Genomic DNA, 22,813 nt, shown 5'->3' with positions numbered 1-22,813 from the left:
CATGAAAACCTGGAAGTCATGGAATTTTATTTATTTTATTTTGTTATTTGAAAAAGTCCAGGAAAAAATTATTAAATAATAAAAAAATTTGGAAAAGTCACGGAAAATGTTTTTATATTCAAATGTTCATTTACGCAGTTTAATTAAAAGAATAAACGTTTATATAAATATTTATTCTTTTAATAATTAACGTCTCATTCATTTGTGTTATTTAAGATTTATTCACTCGTAGATACGCCCGTGATTTCACCAAATGTTTGGTCATGGAAATTAGTTTTAAAGTCCTGTAAACCCGTTGGTCAGTGTGTGTGTGTGTGTGTGTGTGTGTGTGTGTGTGTGTGTATGTGTGTGTGTGTGTGTGTGTGTGTGTGTGTATGTGTGTGTGTGTATGATGATAACTGTACATAAGTAGATTTCTAGATGTAACCTTCAGTTAGAGGAGTGAGACAAAGAGTACTTGAGACTTGAGCGGTGGGACATCTTGGATATATTCTGACCGTGACTGTGTAGTAATGAGAGAGGGAGGGAGAGAGAGGGGGAGAGAGAGAGTGTTGGTGTGACAGCTGACCAGCGTTACCACAACAACTCTCTCGCTCTCGGCCCTGTTGGTGTGTGTTCACGTGTCTTATCAAACTAAGAGCTGCCTCGTGGTTGATGGCCACACCAGCTGTAGACCACATGCACACACACACACACACACACAGAGTCACACACAGACACACACACACATGAAACCACGTCCTGATTGATTCACTCGTACTTGTAGAAGTGACTCTGGTCGTAAACGTGTCTAAAGATAGATCAAAGCTCTCATAAATAGCCTCACTGAGCGCCGGCGCTTCACCTTGTCGCCCTTGACATTTAATAAAGCAAGGTCATGTTGTGTAAGGTCTGAGGTGTTATATAATATTATATATATACAGGACTGTCTCAGAAAATTAGAATATTGTGATAAAGTTCTTTAATTTCTGTAATGCAATTAAAAAAACAAAAATGTCATGCATTCTGGATTCATTACAAATCAACTGAAATATTGCAAGCCTTTTATTCTTTTAATATTGCTGATTATGGCTTACAGCTTAAGAAAACTCTAAAATCCTATCTCATAACATTTTAATATTTCCTCAGACCAAGTAAAAAAAAAGATTTATAACAGCTGAGTGTTTGTCAAGGCTCAGGAAACCCTTGCAGGTGTTTCGAGTTAATTAGACAATTCAAGTGATTTGTTTAATACCCTACTAGTATACTTTTCATGATATTCTAATATTTAGAGATAGGATATTTGAGTTTTCTTAAGCTGTGCATAATCAGCAATAAATCAGAATAAAAGGCTTGCAATATTTCAGTTGATTTGTAATGAATCCAGAATGCATGACATTTTTGTTTTTTAAATTGCATTACAGAAAATAAAGAACTTCATCACAATATTCTAATTTTCTGAGACAGTCCTGTATACGTCGTTTTGGGGCTTTATCATCAACCGTTCCCTTCACATGTTTATAGTTCTCATTATGTGTGACGACCTCACTGGATGGTGTTGACGCCCTAAGGGCCATGATGAGGAGCGAGGGGTCATCTTGGATTCCTCCTGGTCATGAAGCCGTGTTCCTCACACATCTAGACAGACGTGTTCTCCATATGCACGAGGCGGTAGTATTCATTTACATATTCATGGACCTGCTTGTCTTTACCTGGAGCTCCCATTGGTGGCATTGAGCCTGATGCATGAACAGGGTCATGTGCACATCATGGGTGTTTTAGTGCTTTAATTATGACAGCAGAGCTCTCATGTAGATGGGGATTCATTATTTACAACAATATGAACAATTGCATAATATTTATCTGGATAATATTGTTTCTTCCCGTATTTATTTATTATTATTTTGTCTTTTTTGTTGCAGCAACTGCAAACTGACCAAAAAGTGGTCATGAGATTTAATGTTATACATGTATATTTAAAATGTTGGCAATATGATAAAAATAAGTGACGCAACATACAATGTTACAAAAACATTTTCTCAAAATCAAAAAATATTATTTAGATATATATACAGGACTGTCTCAGAAAATTAGAATATTGTGATGAAGTTCTTTATTTTCTGTAATGCAATTAAAAAAACAAAAATGCCATGCATTCTGGATTCATTACAAATCAACTGAAATATTGCAAGCCTTTTATTCTTTTAATATTGCTGATTATGGCTTACAGCTTAAGAAAACGCAAATATCCTATCTCTAAATATTAGAATATCATGAAAAAGTATACTAGTAGGGTATTAAACAAATCACTTGAATTGTCTAATTAACTCGAAACACCTGCAAGGGTTTCCTGAGCCTTGACAAACACTCAGCTGTTATAAATCTTTTTTTTTACTTGGTCTGAGGAAATATTAAAATTTTATGAGATAGGATTTTAGAGTTTTCTTAAGCTGTAAGCCATAATCAGCAATATTAAAAGAATAAAAGGCTTGCAATATTTCAGTTGATTTGTAATGAATCCAGAATGCATGACATTTTTGTTTTTTTAATTGCATTACAGAAAATAAAGAACTTTATCACAATATTCTAATTTTCTGAGACAGTCCTGTATATGTTGTTTTTAAAATTGATATATATATTTGTATGTTATTTTTAAAAATGTATATATATATAATATTTATTTTATTCTTTTAAATTTATATATATATTTTGATTTTTCAAATCAACAAGACATGACTTTAACGATATTATACAGAGGGAAGGGAGGAATAAAAGAGTAGAAAACAACTAAAAATAATTTGAAAAACTAAAGCAAATAACACATTCAAACTTCACCGGTCTGACATAATAAGAACGTCTTGGTCATATCATCAAAGTCAACATCGGTGCTCATGATATTTCTAAATACAATACAACTAATCTCCGATTGTGTGTGATTGTCATCCGGCCGTGTGTATTCTCATCCTGTGGTGACTGTATGTCCCTTTGGTCACTTCATGAGCTCATACAGACATATTAATAACACAACTGTCTGTCTGTCTTTAGCCGGTAGCTCTGAGCATTGAGCATCGTGTCTTGATGACTCATCACTTTCCTCCCGTGCACTGTGCATGGATCCTTTTGATGAATCCTTGAAGTCCCATTGTGTTGTGCATGTTGGTTTATCCACGTCACCTCTGTCAACGCGGCGCTGCCTTCATGGAACTGACTCTACATGCTACGCTGCTGGGAGGCTGAGCCTGTTACTATAGCAACCTCACAGAAGGACAGCGTGGAGGAGAGGAGGGAGGGGGCGATGCTCGTAACACTGCGCTCCGTGATTGGCTGGAGGCGTCCTCTAACCCCGTCTACCGTGTCATGATTCTCATCATTTCTGCTGCAAAACCCGTGACTGCTGCTGCTGCTCTCCTCTCTCCTCTCTCCTCGCTGTGCCTCCGTGAGCATCGAGTCGCTGCTGGAGGAGCAGTGGTCCATGTGCAGAGGAGCTGCTGTCAGACACCACGGGATGCTGTGAAAGAGAAGACGACTGTCACAGCACGACCTCGGGAGGACCAGAGGGCGGACCGGCAGGAAGAGGAGAGGACAGGAAGGAGGCGTGAGAGGATGGAGGAGCTCTGGAGTGACTGAGGAAAACTAAAGGAGATGAAGAAGACGCCACGGACGGAGAGAAAAGGGGAGGATCCCACTGACACGCTGGCTGAAAGGGGGAATAATTAACAACGGACAAAAGGACAATACAGGGATGTTTTCTTTTCTTCTGTTGACGCAAGTACCGGTTCAGTGGGAAGACACGCAGACACGCCGTCCGCATCCCGCAGCGGAGCGCGACACGCCGCCCGCTGGCTTTGAATGAGCGTGGAACAGAAAGGTCACATGATGAGACTGGGCCGGTTGTCTCTAATCGCCACCGTGTGCCAGATGGCAACCGCTAAGCATGCTGGGACGGCAGAAGCGGACACGGACTAGCTGATTAACGGACGGCACCGGTCACTTGGCGAAGACCCCGTCTCAAAGCATGCTGGGACATTGCGTTAGCCGGGGATGTTTCTCCTGAGACGCCGGCCCTGCCCGTCAGAGGAGCGAGGATGAGCCGGCGAGGCCACGCCAGAGGTCAGAGGTTTGTGAAGGCAGACTTCTACGAGCTGGACTGGCACTATGAGGAGTGTGCCGACGGTAAGACGTCCGCTCAGTCTAACGCAGTGACCTCTAAACTACTAACTACACGATGGATGGTCAGAGGGGATTTCATAAAGACTAGAGTACTTCCTGTTGGTCAGTCGGACTCGGCTGTGATGGCTTTGGTGGACCGGCTGGAGCTCACCAGAACACACAAGCTCTCTAGAGTGTGTGTGTGTGTGTGTGTGTGTGTGTGTGTGAAGTAAAGAGGTGGGAGGATGACGCTGGACGTGTTCATACTAAACGAGCATTTACGTCAACACAAAAAGAATGAATTACCTTGAATTAAACCCCTAGTGGAGCCACCTGTCACTGACTGGTTTCAACCCAGTGGCTGTGTGTGACAGCCACTCACAACACCAAGACAGATGGGTCAGTAAAACACAGCAGCCTCCAAGCTGCAGCTACAGGAGCCTCCAAGCTGCAGCTTCAGGAGCCTCCAAGCTGCAGCTACAGGAGCCTCCAAGCTGCAGCTTCAGGAGCCTCCAAGCTGCAGCTACAGGAGCCTCCAAGCTGCAGCTACAGGAGCCTCAAAGCTGTAGCTACAGGAGCCTCAAAGCTGCAGCTACAGGAGCCTCAAAGCTGCAGCTACAGGAGCCTCAAAGCTGCAGCTTCAGGAGCCTCCAAGCTGCAGCTACAGGAGCCTCCAAGCTGCAGCCGGTGGATGACAGTGTCTTCTGAAACCGGCCCTGCTGTCTTGGTTCTGTACGTGTCGGCAGTGGGGTGACGGTGCTGGTTGCGTTTCCTCTTTGCTGGTTGTGAGTCTGTGTTTGTGCTAACGTCAGCTAGCTGCTAACAGCTGCTAACAGCTGCTGACGTGGAAGTAGGTTGTCTTTATATTTAGCCCAACGATCTGCACGCTGCTCTCGGCCCCTCGTTGGTAGCAGCCTGACGAATATCCTTTGGCTCTTCTAGTGGCTAAAAGGTCGGATGGATGGAGGGCAGCCGGGGCGGAGGGCTCTCTACCCCACCACTACACCTCCACTACCCTTCCACGACCCTCCACTACCCTTCCACTACCCTCCACTACCCTCCACTACCCTTCCACTACCCGTCCACGACCCTCCACTACCCTCCACTACCCTCCACTACCCTCCACTACCCTTCCAATATCCCTCCACTACCTCTCCACTACCCTCCACTACCCTTCCACTACCCCTCCACTACCCTCCACTACCCTTCCACTACCCCTCCACTACCCTCCACTACCCATCCAATACCCCTCCACTACCTCTCCAATACCCCTCCAATATCCCTCCACTACCTCTCCACTACCCCACCACTTCCCCTCCACTACCCCTCCACTACCTTCCACTACCCTCCACTAGCCCTCCACTACCCATCCAATACCCCTCCACTACCTCTCCACTACCCCTCCACTACCCATCCAATACCCCTCCACTACCTCTCCAATACCCCTCCAATATCCCTCCACTACCTCTCCACTACCCCTCCACTACCTCTCCAATATCCCTCCACTACCTCTCCACTACCCCACCACTACCCTTCCACTACCCATCCAATACCCCTCCACTACCTCTCCACTACCCCTCCACTACCCATCCAATACCCCTCCACTACCTCTCCACTACCTCTCCAATACCCCTCCAATATCCCTCCACTACCTCTCCACTACCCCTCCACTACCGGTTGAGCTCTTGTGTCTGCATTTAGTTTGGTTTCACACAGTTTGTTTCCTCGTCTGGACAGAAGGTCCAAACCGTTGTTGCACATTGGATCCACAAAAGAGACGTTTTCTCCAAACGTGCCACATTTTTACGTGATTACGGGATGGTAACTCGTAAGATAAGGTGATTACATGTTCTAGATCAGGGGTGTCCAAACGTTTTGCAACTAGGGCCAATTGTGATAAAGTAAAGATGCCTGGGGGCCAATAGTTCCTTTAGACATTTTTGAAACCACAAAAGTTACATGAAAATACACTGTTATAAAACAATTTATTTTTACTGTCACAATTACTTTTATTTTTTAAATGACAATGTAACCACATATAATATAACCAAGTCTGCCTTTCATTCAGTCAGATAACAATGAAAAAGCTGTATGTAGAATACCTTACATTTCTATGAGTTACATAACGTTGCAATAAACCTGTTTTGCACTGAATACCTTTTCAAGATAATATCAATAAAGTGCAACCTGTGAAAAATGAAACAAAATAAGATCAAATATTTGGGCATAAAGAGTTTACTGAGTGTTAGTGACACTGCATATCTTTTCAAAATAACAATAACGCGCAACCTTTGAAAAACAAAACAAGTGCAGATATGTCTGAGTCATTAAGTTTTTTTTCTATGTGTGATAAAATGGGCTTTCCACTACACCTCTTTTTAAAACGGGGTTGCAGGCTTGATACGGCCACTCTCAATACAGCTCAATGTTGAGCTCTTGTTTTGAAGGGCAACAGCTGGAACGCTGAGAGGTAACACCTGGCAAGTCTCCAAGAATCTCATCTGTCGCGCATGCTCAGCGTAACCGGTTAACGCTGTAACGTACACATTTACACGAAAGTCGGCGACAGTCATTTCGCTCTTTATTTATTAATGACTTAGTTTTATGTCCGTGTAGTTTGTAATATGTGAAGTTCTCAAACAAGGTCTTGAAATAAAAGAATCAGCATTCCCCCTCGCGCCCACCTCGTCTCTGCTCTTGAACCCGGAGCAGAGAGCGACTCTGAGACGACTTGTCTTCACCACCGTGGGAACGCAGAGGTGTCGGTTTGCTGTTCCCGCGACATATTGGACGCTCTCTGCCGGCTGGTTGAGCGCTCACCTGTGCGCACCTGTCTGCGCATGGGGGCGGAGCTCCGCCGCGATACCGATAGCCAGGAGAAGTGTGAACGCCACCATGTAGAGACAGAAATGACATGCCGCTGTGTAGATACGATCAATAATATACGACCGTTTAGTTGAATAAAACAACCTGACATTACTTATGTTGTAATCTGGCGCTAAAGAGAACATTTCAGTGGGGCGGACCCCCACCCTGTTCTCATGGTAGAAACATCAGTAATTCCCACCGCTCCTGAACGCGGCCCTCAGTCAACTTTTCTCCTTTTTTTTGCCGCCATGGCAAATAGGTTTCGAGAAGGGTTCACGCCACGGATGCAGAGCCAGATACATTAGAAAGGAGGAATTACGTCTTTCAAGTTTTTATGATTTATTTATTCTGACAGATCTGGCGGGCCACAAATAACACATTATATGACCGATGTCGCGGGCCGTATGAAATCTGACCGCGGGCCGGACTTTGGACACCCCTGTTCTAGATGTATTTATGGATGTAGTGCGTTTCCATATCAAACTCATCACTATAGAAATGTAATAGTCAACGAGACACAGTCGTTCCCTGGCCTTACACCACTACCGAACACAGTTGTAAATATAAGAAGCTTGAAGGACACAAACCAGATTGTTGTTGTATTTCATGATTTGGATCGGTTTATAAACTGTTTTTAAAATGTTGTTTGTGCAAATTTTCCGGTCCAATTTAGTAATTTCCTTCCAAATGACAGCACACAGCCTTCAGAGTGAACGACAGGGACACGAAGAACAAGTGACTGTGGGCGCCGTTTGTCCGCGTCGCCTTTTGTGGCCTCGCCGGTCCGTTGAGTGAAGCTGCTCGAGCACACGGGACCGGGCCGAGCTGGCAGCCGGTCACTCGACCCAATTACAGCCCAATCACAGTGAGCCGCGACTAATGAGCAGAGAGGTGGACGGCTTTGATGCGTCCACATTGATCTACGAAGGGCCGGTCGTACGGGGTCGGCTCACAGTGATGGAGGACTTAATATGTCTTAAGTATAAATAAATAAATAAATGCTTAAATACATGTATAAATAAATACAAGAATGAATAAATAAATGCTAAAATAAATGTATGAATAAATAAATCCAGGAATAAATAAATATAAGTTATACAAAAATAGGACATCATTAAATAAATCCATTTCTACATTTCTGTATTTCTTCAATTATTTATGCGTACCATTTATGCGTCCTTATATGCAAATGAGCATAAATGGTACGCATATATTAATGAAGAAATGGAGACATAAATAAATGAAGAAATGTAGAAATAGATTTATTTAATGATGTCCTGTTTAGGTATAGCTTATATTTATTTATTCCTTTATTTATTTATACATTTATTTATTCCTGTATTTATTAATTTATACATTCATTTAAGTATTTATTTATACATTTATTTAAGCATTTATTCATTTATTCCTGTATTTATCTATTTATACATTTATTTAAGCCTTTCTTTCTTTATTCCTGCATTTTTAAATCTATTTATACTTTAGACATTTTAAGTCCTCCATACACAGGAACAGGACACAATGACATACAGTTCACTCAGTTATTCACCGCTTGTTTTTTATGAATGGGAAAAGAAAAGTTGAATGTAAAATATCAGTCATCTCGACAATAGTAACATTTATTACAGTTTATTAAATTGTACCTGGACCAGCACAGAGGTCGACTGAACTATGAGACAGAGGTCAGATTCTGGAACGTTGAGGTCATGGAGCCATGAGGAAGTGTCTCTCCCTGAATGGTGAACGCAGGTGGAATAACACTTTTAAAGACAATGGACTTGGAGGCGGGCAGGTCGAGACTGGTTTGTGAAGTTCGTCACTGGACTCGTCCGCTCCTCGTTCTCCACGCACGCTTCTTTAAGTTGAGGTGTCTCCGTGCCGGTAGTTTAAGATGCTTTCTTTATTTCTTTTGTCATGCATCACATTTTATATCCTTCAAAGGTCACCGAGGACATAAACGCTGTGAAGGAAACTCCAATCAATGGAAGCGTGTCCCTTTTGTCATAATGGTGCCACATTGGTGCATATCTACAACGTGCATTGAAAACGATTGTATTCTTTTGATTGATTGATTTAATCTCGTACCGGATGGAGGTTTAACATTCACCTCTCGAGGTTTCACGGGACTGGCACGCCCTGGGGACAGGTGTGTGTCTGTTATTGTGTGCTCATTGTCATAGTGGCAGAACAGGACCGTACCAAGTCTGTTTAGAGTTGCTCCATGTTGGCCTGAACCATTAGAAGGTACTAACAGGTCGGGGATTACAGGGATTAAGATATATATGGCAGATTATTTCAAATGCTCTCGTGTGATGTGTCTAATCTAGTTTAATAACTTTAAAATAAACATGGTGGACATTCTCTGCACAGTGTGCGTCTGCGTCCACCCCCCTGTCTGTGATGAAGTGGAGTAGGCCACTCAATGACCAGTCACAGGGCCGACGGGGAGGAGTCTGGTTATCTGGTCGTCTCTCAGCGCTGCCTCAAGGGACAACTGACACACACACACACACACACTTTTAGACATTCCATCAGCAGACATTATTTGGTACCTGACAGACGGACTCATGGACAATGGAGCGTTCACAGAGACGCACGATATTCACCACGCGCTCCACTTTGTCAGTGAACTTTACACATCGAGGCACACACAGGTTAGGTATTGATTCATAGATTCAATCTCACACACACACACACATGCACACAGCTCCAAGTTGGAGCCATGGTGTTGCCCATGCAGGCGCTGTGGTCTAGTGGATAGCCTCGGGGAGGAGGGGAGGATGGCGCTGCTCACGGCCGCTGAGGACCGGCTGGAGACGTCCAACCGGCCGCAGGAGGACGAGGAATATGTCTGTCTGCACCCTCGGGAGGAGGAGGAGGAAGATGACGACGAAGAGGAGTATGTCGGTCTGCCCGCCCATGGGAGCACGGAGCAGGAGGCAGAAGAAGAGCTGGATGAGGAGCAACAGGTGTTGTGTGAAGGTAGTCTTCTTCTTTGTCCTCTCTGCTGCTCTCGGAGCGTGTGACTCTAGGACCTTCATCCGTTGGTTCTGACGAGGTTCACTGGACCCCGTGTCCCTGCCCTGTGTGGACCCCTGTGTGGGTCCCTGTGTGGACCCTGTGTCCCTGTGTGGACCCTGTGTCCCTGTGTGGACCCTGTGGACCCCGTGAAGGGACTCTGATGTGGACTGCAGCCTCTGGGCTTGCTGCTGGTCTCTGTGCAGCGTGGTCCGGTTACCTGCTCACCTGATATGCTCGGCGCTGTTTGTCCCAGCTGCCACTTCAGGGCCCCGGCCTGTGGTTTAATATATTGTTATAGGAATAGAAGCTTCTTCATATTTAGTTATTCTAGAGTCACTTTAACCCACTCTAGAAGAACAGGGTTCACAGAGAGATGGAGGGGGAGGACGCCTGTTGAGGTGTAGATGAAGGAGTGTGTAGTGTGTACATGAAGTAGTGTGTAGATGAAGTAGTGTGTAGATGAAGTAGTGTGTAGATGAAGTAGTGTGTAGATGAAGTAGTGTGTAGTTGAAGTAGTGTGTAGAAGTAGTGTGTACATGAGTAGTGTGTATGAAGTAGTGTGTAGATGAAGTGTGTAGATGTAGTGTGTATGAAGTAGTGTGTAGATGAAGTGAAGTAGTGTAGATGAAGTAGTGTGTAGATGAAGTAGTGTGTAGATGAAGTAGTGTGTAGATGAAGTCGTGTAGATGTTAGTGTGTAGATGAAGTAGTGTGTAGATGAAGTAGTGTGTGGATGAAGTAGTGTAGATGAAGTAGTGTGTAGATGAAGTAGTGTGTAGATGAAGTAGTGTGTAGATGAAGTAGTGTGTAGATGAAGTAGTATGAAGTAGTGTGTAGATGAAGTAGTGTGTAGATGAAGTCGTGTAGATGTTAGTGTGTAGATGAAGTAGTGTGTAGATGAAGTAGTGTGTAGATGAAGAGTGTGTAGATGAAGTAGTGTGTAGATGAAGTAGTGTGTAGATGAAGTAGTGTGTAGATGAAGTAGTGTGTAGATGAAGTAGTGTGTAGATGAAGTAGTGTGTAGATGAAGTAGTGTGTAGATGAAGTGTGTAGATGAAGTAGTGTGTAGATGAAGTAGTGTGTAGATGAAGTAGTGTGTAGATGAAGTAGTGTGTAGATGAAGTAGTGTGTAGATGAAGTGTGTAGATGAAGTAGTGTGTACATGAAGTAGTGTGTAGATGAAGTAGTGTGTAGATGAAGTGTGTAGATGAAGTAGTGTGTAGATGAAGTAGTGTGTAGATGAAGTAGTGTGTAGATGAAGTAGTGTGTAGATGAAGTAGTGTGTACATGAAGTAGTGTGTAGATGAAGTAGTGTGTAGATGAAGTAGTGTGTAGATGAAGTAGTGTGGATGAAGTAGTGTGTAGATGAAGTAGTGTGTAGATGAAGTAGTGTGTAGATGAAGTAGTGTGTAGATGAAGTAGTGTGTAGATGAAGTAGTGTGTACATGAAGTAGTGTGTAGATGAAGTAGTGTAGATGAAGTCGTGTGTAGATGAAGTAGTGTGTAGATGAAGTAGTGTGTAGATGAAGTAGTGTGTAGATGAAGTCGTGTGTAGATGAAGTAGTGTGTAGATGAAGTAGTGTAGATGAAGTAGTGTGTAGATGAAGTAGTGTGTAGATGAAGTGTGTAGATGAAGTAGTGTGTAGATGAAGTAGTGTGTAGATGAAGTAGTGTGTAGATGAAGTAGTGTGTAGATGAAGTAGTGTGTAGATGAAGTAGTGTGTACATGAAGGAGTGTGTACATGAAGTAGTGTGTAGATGAAGTAGTGTGTACATGAAGTGTGTAGATGAAGTAGTGTGTAGATGAAGTAGTGTGTACATGAAGGAGTGTGTACATGAAGTAGTGTGTAGATGAAGTAGTGTGTAGATGAAGTAGTGTGTAGATGAAGTAGTGTGTAGATGAAGTAGTGTAGATGAAGTAGTGTAGATGAAGTAGTGTGTACATGAAGTCGTGTGTACATGAAGTCGTGTGTAGATGAAGTAGTGTAGATGAAGTAGTGTACATGAAGTAGTGTGTAGATGAAGTAGTGTGTAGATGAAGTAGTGTGTAGATGAAGTAGTGTGTAGATGAAGTAGTGTAGATGAAGTAGTGTGTAGATGAAGTAGTGTGTAGATGAAGTAGTGTGTAGATGAAGTAGTGTGTAGATGAAGTAGTGTGTAGATGAAGTAGTGTACATGAAGTAGTGTGTAGATGAAGTGTAGATGAAGTAGTACATGAAGTAGTGTGTAGATGAAGTAGTGTGTAGATGAAGTGTAGATGAGTGTGTAGATGAAGTAGTGTGTAGATGAAGTAGTGTGTAGATGAAGTAGTGTGTAGATGAAGTAGTGTGTAGATGAAGTAGTGTGTAGATGAAGTAGTGTAGAGAAGTGTGTAGATGAAGTGTGTGTAGATGAAGTAGTGTGTAGATGAAGTAGTGTGTAGATGAAGTGGTGTGTAGTAGTGTGTAGATGAAGTAGTGTGTAGATGAAGTAGTGTAGATGAAGTAGTGTAGATGAAGTAGTGTGTAGATGAAGTAGTGTGTAGATGAAGTAGTGTGTAGATGAAGTGTGTACATGAAGTAGTGTGTAGATGAAGTCGTGTGTAGATGAAGTAGTGTGTAGATGAAGTAGTGTGTAGATGAAGTAGTGTGTAGATGAAGTCGTGTGTAGATGAAGTAGTGTGTAGATGAAGTAGTGTGTAGATGAAGTCGTGTGTAGATGAAGTAGTGTAGATGAAGTAGTGTGTAGATGAAGTAGTGTGTAGATGAAGTAGTGTGTAGATGAAGTAGTGTGTAGATGAAGTAGTGTGTAGATGAAGTAGTGTGTAGATGAAGTAGTGTGTAGATGAAGTAGTGTGTAGATGAAGTAGTGTAGATGAAGTAGTGTGTAGATGAAGTAGTGTGTAGATGAAGTAGTGTGTAGATGAAGTAGTGTGTAGATGAAGTAGTGTGTAGATGAAGTAGTGTGTACATGAAGTAGTGTGTAGATGAAGTAGTGTGTAGATGAAGTAGTGTGTAGATGAAGTAGTGTGTAGATGAAGTAGTGTGTAGTAGATGAAGTAGTGTGTAGATGAAGTAGTGTGTAGATGAAGTAGTGTGTACATGAAGTCGTGTAGATGAAGTAGTGTGTAGATGAAGTAGTGTGTAGATGAAGTAGTGTGTAGATGAAGTAGTGTGTAGATGAAGTAGTGTGTAGATGAAGTAGTGTGTAGATGAAGTAGTGTGTACATGAAGTAGTGTGTAGATGAAGTAGTGTGTAGATGAAGTAGTGTGTAGATGAAGTAGTGTGTAGATGAAGTAGTGTGTAGATGAAGTAGTGTGTAGATGAAGTAGTGTGATGAAGTAGTGTGTAGATGAAGTAGTGTGTACATGAAGTAGTGTGTAGATGAAGTAGTGTGTAGATGAAGTAGTGTGTAGTAGTGTGATGAAGTAGTGTGTAGATGAAGTAGTGTGTAGATGAAGTAGTGTGTAGATGAAGTAGTGTGTACATGAAGTCGTGTAGATGAAGTAGTGTGTAGATGAAGTAGTGTGTAGATGAAGTCGTGTGTAGATGAAGTAGTGTGTAGATGAAGTAGTGTGTAGATGAAGTAGTGTGTAGATGAAGTAGTGTGTAGATGAAGTAGTGTGTAGATGAAGTAGTGTGTAGATGAAGTAGTGTATGAAGTAGTGTGTAGATGAAGTAGTGTGTAGATGAAGCAGTGTGTGTAGATGAAGTAGTGTGTAGATGAAGTAGTGTGTAGATGAAGTAGTGTGTACATGAAGTAGTGTGTAGATGAAGTAGTGTGTAGATGAAGTAGTGTGTAGATGAAGTAGTGTAGATGAAGTAGTGTGTACATGAAGTAGTGTGTAGATGAAGTAGTGTGTAGATGAAGTAGTGTGTAGATGAAGTAGTGTGTACATGAAGTAGTGTGTAGATGAAGTAGTGTGTAGATGAAGTAGTGTGTAGATGAAGTAGTGTGTACATGAAGTAGTGTGTAGATGAAGTCGTGTAGATGAAGTAGTGTGTAGATGAAGTGTGTAGATGAAGTAGTGTGTACATGAAGTAGTGTGTAGATGAAGTAGTGTGTACATGAAGTAGTGTGTAGATGAAGTAGTGTGTAGATGAAGTAGTGTGTACATGAAGTAGTGTGTAGATGAAGTAGTGTGTACATGAAGTAGTGTGTACATGAAGTAGTGTGTACATGAAGGAGTGTGTAGATGAAGTAGTGTGTAGATGAAGTAGTGTGTAGATGAAGTAGTGTGTAGATGAAGTAGTGTACATGAAGTAGTGTGTGAAGTAGTGTAGATGAAGTAGTGTGTAGATGAAGTGTGTAGATGAAGTAGTGTGTAGATGAAGTAGTGTAGATGAAGTAGTGTGTAGATGAAGTAGTGTAGATGAAGTAGTGTGTAGATGAAGTAGTGTAGATGAAGTAGTGTAAGTAGTGTAGATGAAGTAGTGTGTAGATGAAGTAGTGTGTAGATGAAGTGTGTAGATGAAGTAGTGTAGATGAAGTAGTGTGTAGATGAAGTAGTGTGTAGATGAAGTAGTGTGTGATGAAGGAAGTGTGTAGATGAAGTGTGTAGATGAATAGTGTGTAGATGAAGTAGTGTGTAGATGAAGTAGTGTGTACATGAAGTAGTGTGTAGATGAAGTAGTGTGTAGATGAAGTAGTGTGTACATGAAGTCGTGTAGATGAAGTAGTGTGTAGATGAAGTAGTGTGTACATGAAGTAGTGTGTAGATGAAGTAGTGTGTAGATGAGTAGTGTGTAGATGAAGTAGTGTGTAGATGAAGTAGTGTAGATGAAGTGTGTAGATGAAGTAGTGTGTAGATGAAGTAGTGTGTACATGAAGTCGTGTAGATGAAGTAGTGTGTAGATGAAGTAGTGTGTACATGAAGTCGTGTAGATGAAGTAGTTAATATGGTGTAGATGAAGTAGTGTAGATGAAGTAGTGTGTATGAAGTAGTGTGTAGATGAAGTAGTGTGTAGATGGAAATGGGTGTAGATGAAGTCGTGTGTATGAAGTAGTGTGTACATGAAGTAGTGTGTGTGATAGATGAAAATGGTGTGTACATGAAGTAGTGTGTGTAGAGTAGATGAGTAGTGTGTACCTTGAGTAGTGTGTAGATGAGTAGTGTTATTACATGAGTAGTGTAGATGAAGTCTGTTAATCCAGTGTGTGTATGTGTGTGTGTAGTGAAATGTTGGTGAGCTGAGATGGTAATGAATGTGTCAATAAGTGTGATGACTCGTGTACTGAACTGTTGGACATGAAGACTGTGACATTAAGTTGAGAGTGAACAGACTCAGACTGTGTGTTGTTCAAACAGGTGCAACTAGATGATACTGTAATGAATACTCATGTAACATCAACTTGCACACTGTCTATCAAGAAGCACGTTTCAATGAAGTAAAATGTAACATAACCAGATGTAAGTGTAATCGACACATAACGATTCCATTACCATGTGTAACATGCCACATAACATCGTCTATGACACGTGTGATGTAAGACAATGTTAGAAAACCTGCAATAGTACAATGCTGAACAGTATGTAGTTAATCATAACGCATCAATGCTTTTGGCTGAAGTGTGCAAATGTAACTCGAATGTGTCATATCTAACGAGTGTTTACTTATGTAGTGAGTAGTATGCAAGTCTGTGATAAAAGTGATGAGTTTTGGTGTTCTGACGTGTGTCAGATTGAATAGTGTGTGATGATATACTGGTGATTTAATAAGTGAAAGAATTATATGGTGTTTAACGTAGTGTGTTATGTATGATAGTTATTACATGATGTGTCTAGTAAGAGTGTCTTTGCCTGGGTGCTCAACTCCGAGTGTGTGTCAGCAACGGTGTGCTTTATAGTACTGATAAATAGCCGTTATGCATGAATTGGTTGATAAGTGGTGGCCATGGTCTTAACTAGCTCGTTAGAGAGTGAGTCAAATGACTCTTGTGACTGAAGCATGGAGATAAGTATTCTGTAGATAGCCAGGAGTGTTGATTACAGTTCCGTGAGCTCAGAATCTGGCTGTCATCCAGACGTGTAGACATAGACAAGTGAACTTACGTATCTCCCTGACCGCCAGAGCTCCACTGAGATTGAGCTTGACAACGGTTCGAGGAAACACCAGGATGACTTAACGTGTCATGATAGCATGTAGATGACTACTGTTACGATGAACACCGTTGAAGGGTGTGACGTGCACTGTAGAAATGTGAGTTTCAGGAAGGCACTGTTTGACAGGCTGAGTGTAAAGTATAATTATTTTAGTGGTCAGACTTGGATGACATGTTCCTGGTAAATACCGTCATGTGTATAGAAAGTCGTTTCCATGAAGTGTCCCCAGTGTCTGATGGAGATGTGTTTATGCCTTATGAGCTGAAGTATGATTGAACTATGGTGCAATTGTGACTGAACGATGCTGTATATATCCGTGAGCGTCATCGAGCTCCTTGACTGAGTAGACAATTATCATTAACCTGGGCGTCATTACAACTGTCATGCCGAGCAGTGCTCGAGTAACATGCAACACGGTTGTGCAAAACATGTCATCATAAAACATGTTATGATTGTTCATCAATCTTTGAGCAGTGTGGGATAGAATGTACTTTATTCAACAAAGAAAAGCATGTATGATACATAATACGTACAATACCATCATGTAAGTGAATCATACATTCATGTGAAACCTGGTTTAATTCTGTGCCAATTAAGCTCACCCACAACTGTACACTCAACATGTAGGACATTACAGCCTCCATGCATGTGCAACACACCTGTACAACCTATGTACGATGAGCAGAGCGGTGTATGACACATGCTTCTCTGAATATGAAGGACTAATGAAAGCAATTTACTCATTACACCGTCAAGTCTTGGGTTAAGTTGTGTCTTATTTGTCAAAAAGAGTTTTCAATAAGAATTTCTGGTACCTAAACTTTTAAGGGGTGTAAATTATTCTAGGTAAACTTGTTTATTATTTCTGTGTTAGGTTTAAAAACTTTAGTTCTGATGTAATTTGTTTGGTTGGGTTGGAGTTAGAACCCTGTGTGCTTATGTTGATGCTTGGGCCAGATGCTGGGCACAAACTCAACGCCTTCAGGTTGAAGGAGAACAAATCTTGTTTAATTTTCCCCATCAAACTGTCAAGCTTGCAAGTCAAAGGACCCAGAACCCTGGGGTAAAGTTGTTTGGAGCAAATTTTTAGTGCCCATTTCCATCAACTATCACTTCAGTGTTCTGATGGTACATTGTGTTATCGCCTTAGAAGACTAATGGATGATTAGAAAACCCTTGTGCAATTATGTTAGCACAGCTGAAAACAGTTATGCTGGTGATATAAGCTATACAACTGGCCTTCCTTTGAGCTTGAAGTTTGAAGAACAAAATTAATACTTCAAATATTAATCATTATTTCTAACCTTGTCAATGTCTTGACTATATGTTCTATGAAATGTTCAATTCATTTGATAAATAAAAGTGTGAGTTTTCATGGAAGACACAAAATTGTCTGGGTGACCCCAAACTTTTGAACGGTAGTGTATATATATATATATTTAATTTAAAAAAGAAAAAATTATATATATGTTTATACATATTTATATTTATTTATTTATTTATATAATCATATATATTTCTATATAAATTCTTTTTTTCTGGCCATTTTGAGAGTCTTATCGAACCCACAAATGTGATGCTCCAGATAATCAACTAGCTCAAAGGAAGGCCAGTTTTATAGCTTCTCTCATCAGCAAAACGAGTTTCGTGTATTTCGGTGACCAGAACTGCCTCTCCCGATGGGGTCGAACTGTGCCAGCCGGAGTCATGGGGCATGCAGCAGGATGCAGGCCCTTTAAGAAGAGGGCATCAAGCAGGGACTGTAGAAACTCTAATATAACCACTGCACGGGTCGGTGTAGTCAGAGAACAGCCTCCATCTACCAGCTGCTCAACACCCAGCTGCAGGTGGCTGGGGTTGGGGTGCCAGATCTGGCCTCCCAGCTAGGCACCATGGCGCAGAGTCTGTGCAGGGGGAACCAAGTCCCAGTAGGAGACTGTGGCCTGAGAAGTGTTGGCAAGATCAGGGGCCAGGGCGCCTTGCCCCAGAGGGAGGCAACTGCACCACTCTCCTGGTGGGGTCTGTGGCGGAGGAGTCTGCAACCTGGTTCTGTTTCCTGGTCAGGCGAGGACCTGGTGCCACCCTGATGGTTTATACGTGTTTCCCAGCCAGGAATGGCAGGAACTGCCTGAGTGCTAGGTGCACAGCCCGCAGCTCCAGGACATTGAACCACTGCCCCTGAGCAGTCATCCTGAGAGGGGGACCATACCCATGGGGACACCCCGACAGGTAAGCCCTCATGGTGATAGGGCTCAAGGCACTGCTGTGATACCTCTACTCTCCTGTGCCTGCAGCCATCTCTGCAGAGGAATGACAGCTGAGGCGCACCAGGCGAAGGAAGAGAATGGCCTGCCCCTCGGAAGAGGGGCAGGCTGCGGGAGGATGTCGACACGCGCGCTGGGACGGACGCAGAGAGCATTCTGCATGTTCACCCTGAGGCCCAATAGGGCCACATGGGAGAGAAGGCGGGTGGTGTCTTGTGCAGCCTGAGGCTGGGATGAGCGTGCATAGATCAGCCAATCTTCATGCCCTGCAACTGTAGGGGGGAAAGGGCAGCCGCAACACATCGTGAACACGCGGGGAAAGGAGAGTCCGAATGGAAGCACCTGAACTGAAAACAACGGCCTTGAAAGGAACTGTCTGTGATGAGGCACAATGGGGACATGAAAATAGGCATCCTTCAAGTCGACCGACGTGAACCAGTCCCTCTGGAGATGGTACGAAGGACGCCTGCCGTGCTGAGCATGCGAATGGCAAGACCTTCAGGAACTCGCCCTCTTTCTTCCTAGTAGGTTGAGTAAAGGCCAGGAGTTTGACCCTGACCAGGTTGGGGTGGACACCACCCATGGGTCTGGGGCATGAGCTGCCCAGATCTGCTGTGCCCCTGCCTCTAGTGGCGGTGGGGGGCCTTGGAAACAGTCTGCTGAAACCTCCCGTGTGAGTGGGTTGGCCTCTCAGCGGAGTGTTGAGGCCTGCGCTGACTATTAAGGCGAGCTGGGCCGCACATGGTCTCTGGAGGCCAAGATCAGCGAACTGCTGCCTGGTCTGACTGGCTTGCACAGTTCGGGCGCCTGTGGCTGTGCGCCGAGCCGAACATCTCCCGGGTTCAGGGTCTTTCACAGCCAAACCTGGCGGCGGGTCTGTACCAGGGTGGACATCAGCGACATGAGGCCAAATGCCTGCAGTGACGCATCACTGAGGCTGATAGAGGAGGCAGGGCAAGCATGAGATGGGAGAGGGAGTTACCGGCCCATGCGGGCTGCCGTGTTGTAGGCCTGGGAAAGCAGTTCGTCGACTCTGGGGCCGAGGGCACCTGGCCTCTGGTCTTAGAGTCTCCAAACTATGAGGGAATAGTTGGCTCAATGGCTGGCATGCGCCAAGACCAATCCTGCATGGACGCCAGGGTTTGTCCCTCGGCAAGGCCGGAATGAGCACGGGTGTCTCTCCAGCATGCATGCAACTCCCTCAGGTAATCTTCGGAGGGAGGGACAGAGAGGGTGGCGGGAAGTGCGCCTGAAGAACAACCTGTGGGGGTTTGGGCTGCTCCAAAGCCATGCGCATGACCGCCCGATGGGCTCTCCTCTCCACCCTCTGACTGACTCTGGACTGAGAGGCCTGGAAGCCTGGGTGTCTTGCCTGTCGCTGTACTCTGTGAAGAGGTTGGCGGATGTCACCGAGATAACGTCCTCCTCTGAGAACTGCTCGGGTGGATCTGATGTTTCAGTTTCCACCACACTGTGGAGGGCCCGGAGAAGGGCCTTCATCTGCGCCAGCTCCGCAGCCATCAGCGAAGCCAGCGTGGCGGTCTTAGCCCTCTTGGGGAAGCGCCGAGACGGCAGGCGCTTGTAATGGCTCGGTTGGGATGGGCCTGGCTGGCTTGACGGAGACAAGTTGGCATAATGCCGCAGTTCATGCACGCATTTTCTGATAGGCCCTCCCTCAGGTGCTCGAGGCCAAGGCATGAGGGCAAAGGTCATGGCCATCCTCGAACTGGAGAGGGCAGGTCCTACAGTCAGCAGGGCTAAATTTTGCCATGGCTCTGGAGGGACCCTGTCTTCTGCTACTGTGGCCCGGCCACGCTGAATGGGTTGAAGACAGTCCCTTTAGTGAGGGTAGGACGCTGGACTCACCTGCACGGTTGCTGTAGCGGCTGGGGTCACAACAGTAGTACTCGCTACTGTGGCCCAGGCCCTGTAGGACAGGACGGAGACAGGCGGACGCTGGCCTCGCTGCAGCAGTAGCACTGCTACTGTGGCCCAAGTCCTGTGGAGCAGGACGGAGACAGCCCGTCCAGTGAAGTGAGGGCGCAAAAACACCGCTGTCCTCACTAGCACGGTAGCTGTGGCTGCTGAGGGTCGCAACAGTAGCACTCAGCTACTGTGGCCCAGGTCCTGTGGAGCAGGACGGAGACAGCCGTCAGTGAAGTGAGGCTCAAAACACCGCTGTCCTCACTAGCACGGTAGCTGTGGCTGCTGAGGAACAGTAGCACTCTGCCACTGTGGCCCGGGTCCCGTGGGACCGGAGGCAGCTGTTGGATTTGCGTGGCTTCGTTGCCTTTAGACACTCTAATGCCACCGCGCCAGCGCACGCTCCAACGTGATAATATTGGAACGCTCACCGGCTGACGCTTCGCGATGGAGGTCCTGGTGAGAAAAACGGAGGGCGAGGATCGCAACTCCGACCAGTTGGTCGCGAGGCTTAGACAAACCTCTGTAACCTCAGCCTCTAGCTGATGCTATTTTAGAGATTAAATTTAGCTTCGTTTTGTGAGCGAAAAAGACTGATCTCGGATGACACCGGAACTTATACCCAATGGACGGGTCATCCGAGGTCACATGTGACTTTGTTGTCATTAAGACCTGCGTATAGAGACGCTCGGTGACGGAAGAAATCCAGTGCTAAGCACCGCCTCTGGCGGTCAGGAAGGATGAAATAGAACAGTTTTCAGCTGTGCTAACATAATTGCACAAGGGTTTTCAAGGGTTTTCTAATCATCCATTAGTCTTCTAAGGCGATTAGCAAACACAATGTACCATTAGAACACTGGAGTGATGATGCTAGAAATGGGCCTCTATACACCTCTGGAGATATTTCATTAGAAACCAGACGTTTCCACCTAGAATAGTCATTTACCACATTAACAATGTATAGAGTGTATTTCTGATTGATTTAATGTTATCTTCATTGAAAAAAACAATGCTTTTCTTTGAAAAATAAGGACATTTCTAAGTGATCCCAAACTTTTGAACGGTAGTGTATATGTCTATATTAATATGTGTATATATGTATATTTATATATATGTAAATTTATATATCTATCTATCTTCCCACCCAGTCATTTTATCGACCTGCCACTCCAGAACAATTCAAACCAAATGAGCAACACATGATTCAAATGAACCAATAGAAGTCTCTTGAAGCAGAAAGCCTCTCATGGATGAGTTGAGGCTCTCAGATACAAGTGACGCGATCTCTTTAATCAATTAACAATCTTGTGTGTTCAGGGTCCTCACGCCTGCACTCAGCACCTTATCGTCTCCATCTCCGGGTGTGATGGAGGGTTGTTGGAGTGACGGCAATAGATGATCAGAGGAAACTGTGCTGGCTATTTTAAACACACTCCTCCCCTTTTATATCAATGAGAGTAGAGTAGACAATGGAAACGCCTCTCTTTGTACCGCACAGCTATTTGACAGCACCGGTAAGCCTCTCAACACTTCGAGAAGAGTTGGATAACAACATGAAGACGCTCTTCTAGAGCTTCTGTATTATAATAAACTAGTTTAGGCTTTCCTGGCTCAGGGTATCCAACACATTTTAACTTAACATTACCAACACGGTGCAGCCACTGTGACCTTTTTAATGCTGCAATACATTCGGTAAATCCTGTATGTAATGTTTACCCTTCATTTAGTTTGTTTAATATAGTCTGTCACTGTTTTATGTTTGTCTGAAGGTTTGTGTCATGTGCTGCTGCTGCTGTCTTGGCCAAGACGCTCTTATAAAAGAGGTTTTTAATCTCAATCTGGCTTTTCCTGGTTAAATAAATGTAAATAAAAATATATAAACATAGAATTCAATTGTCACCGATTCAGCTCTTTGAGTCCGTGTTGGCCCGACAAGAGTTTTAGGAAGGTGTACCTAATAAAGTGGCAACGGAGTGTTTATGGAAATCAGTAATAAAAAAACAACCCGACTACATTTTGAGGATCACACAGCCGTCAAGGAGAGCTGCACCAGGACAATGGCTTCCTATTGTCCTCTTTATGAAGGGAATCTTCTTTGTTTTGTTTTTACTGAGACCTCTTCTCACTCTCTCTCTCTGTCTCTCTCTCTCCCTCTCTCCCTCTCTCCCTGCAGTGCTGTGTGCCGACCGAGTGGGCCAGATGACGAGGACCTACAGTGACATAGATGCCGTCACTCGCCTGTTGGAGGAGGTGAGGTCCTCTAAAGGAGAGCAACACACGGCGCTCCAGTGAGGCGCTCCGTCCTCTGGGAGGAGCCACGTCATGAAACCAGCTGCCAGCAGACGATATTCAAATCCAAGCGACCCACATTAGCTGCTGATGAGAATCTGCGTCGGGTTCCTCTGTGTGAATACACGCTGTGGAGAGACAATGGCGTCATTGTTGAGTGAGCCACTCGACTCCAGCATCCAGACAACTATTGAGTAAACATGGCGTCTCAAAGATGGCGTCCCATCAACAAGCCGTG

General features: G+C 44.0%; 1 protein-coding gene across 5 annotated transcripts in view; it reads left to right on the top strand.

Moving 5' to 3' along the window:
• trak1a (trafficking protein, kinesin binding 1a) overlaps positions 1 to 22,813 on the top strand; it is a 43,655-nt gene that overhangs the window by 6,973 nt on the left and 13,869 nt on the right. For 3 of the 5 annotated variants that reach the window (XM_056443600.1, XM_056443599.1, XM_056443596.1), the window contains exon 3: positions 22,460 to 22,536. In XM_056443600.1, coding sequence (XP_056299575.1) covers positions 22,486 to 22,536 — 51 coding nt within the window. In that variant the 5' untranslated portion in view covers positions 22,460 to 22,485. Of the gene's footprint in view, positions 1 to 2,618; positions 4,153 to 9,506; positions 9,979 to 22,459; positions 22,537 to 22,813 lie in introns of those variants that run through there. The other 2 variants (XM_056443597.1, XM_056443595.1) reach the window with 2 other exon arrangements.

The sequence above is a fragment of the Pseudoliparis swirei genome, chromosome 22, assembly GCF_029220125.1.
Source record: "Pseudoliparis swirei isolate HS2019 ecotype Mariana Trench chromosome 22, NWPU_hadal_v1, whole genome shotgun sequence".
Classification (NCBI taxonomy): Eukaryota; Metazoa; Chordata; class Actinopteri; order Perciformes; family Liparidae; genus Pseudoliparis; species Pseudoliparis swirei.
This window is presented reverse-complemented; position numbering and strand designations above follow the sequence as displayed.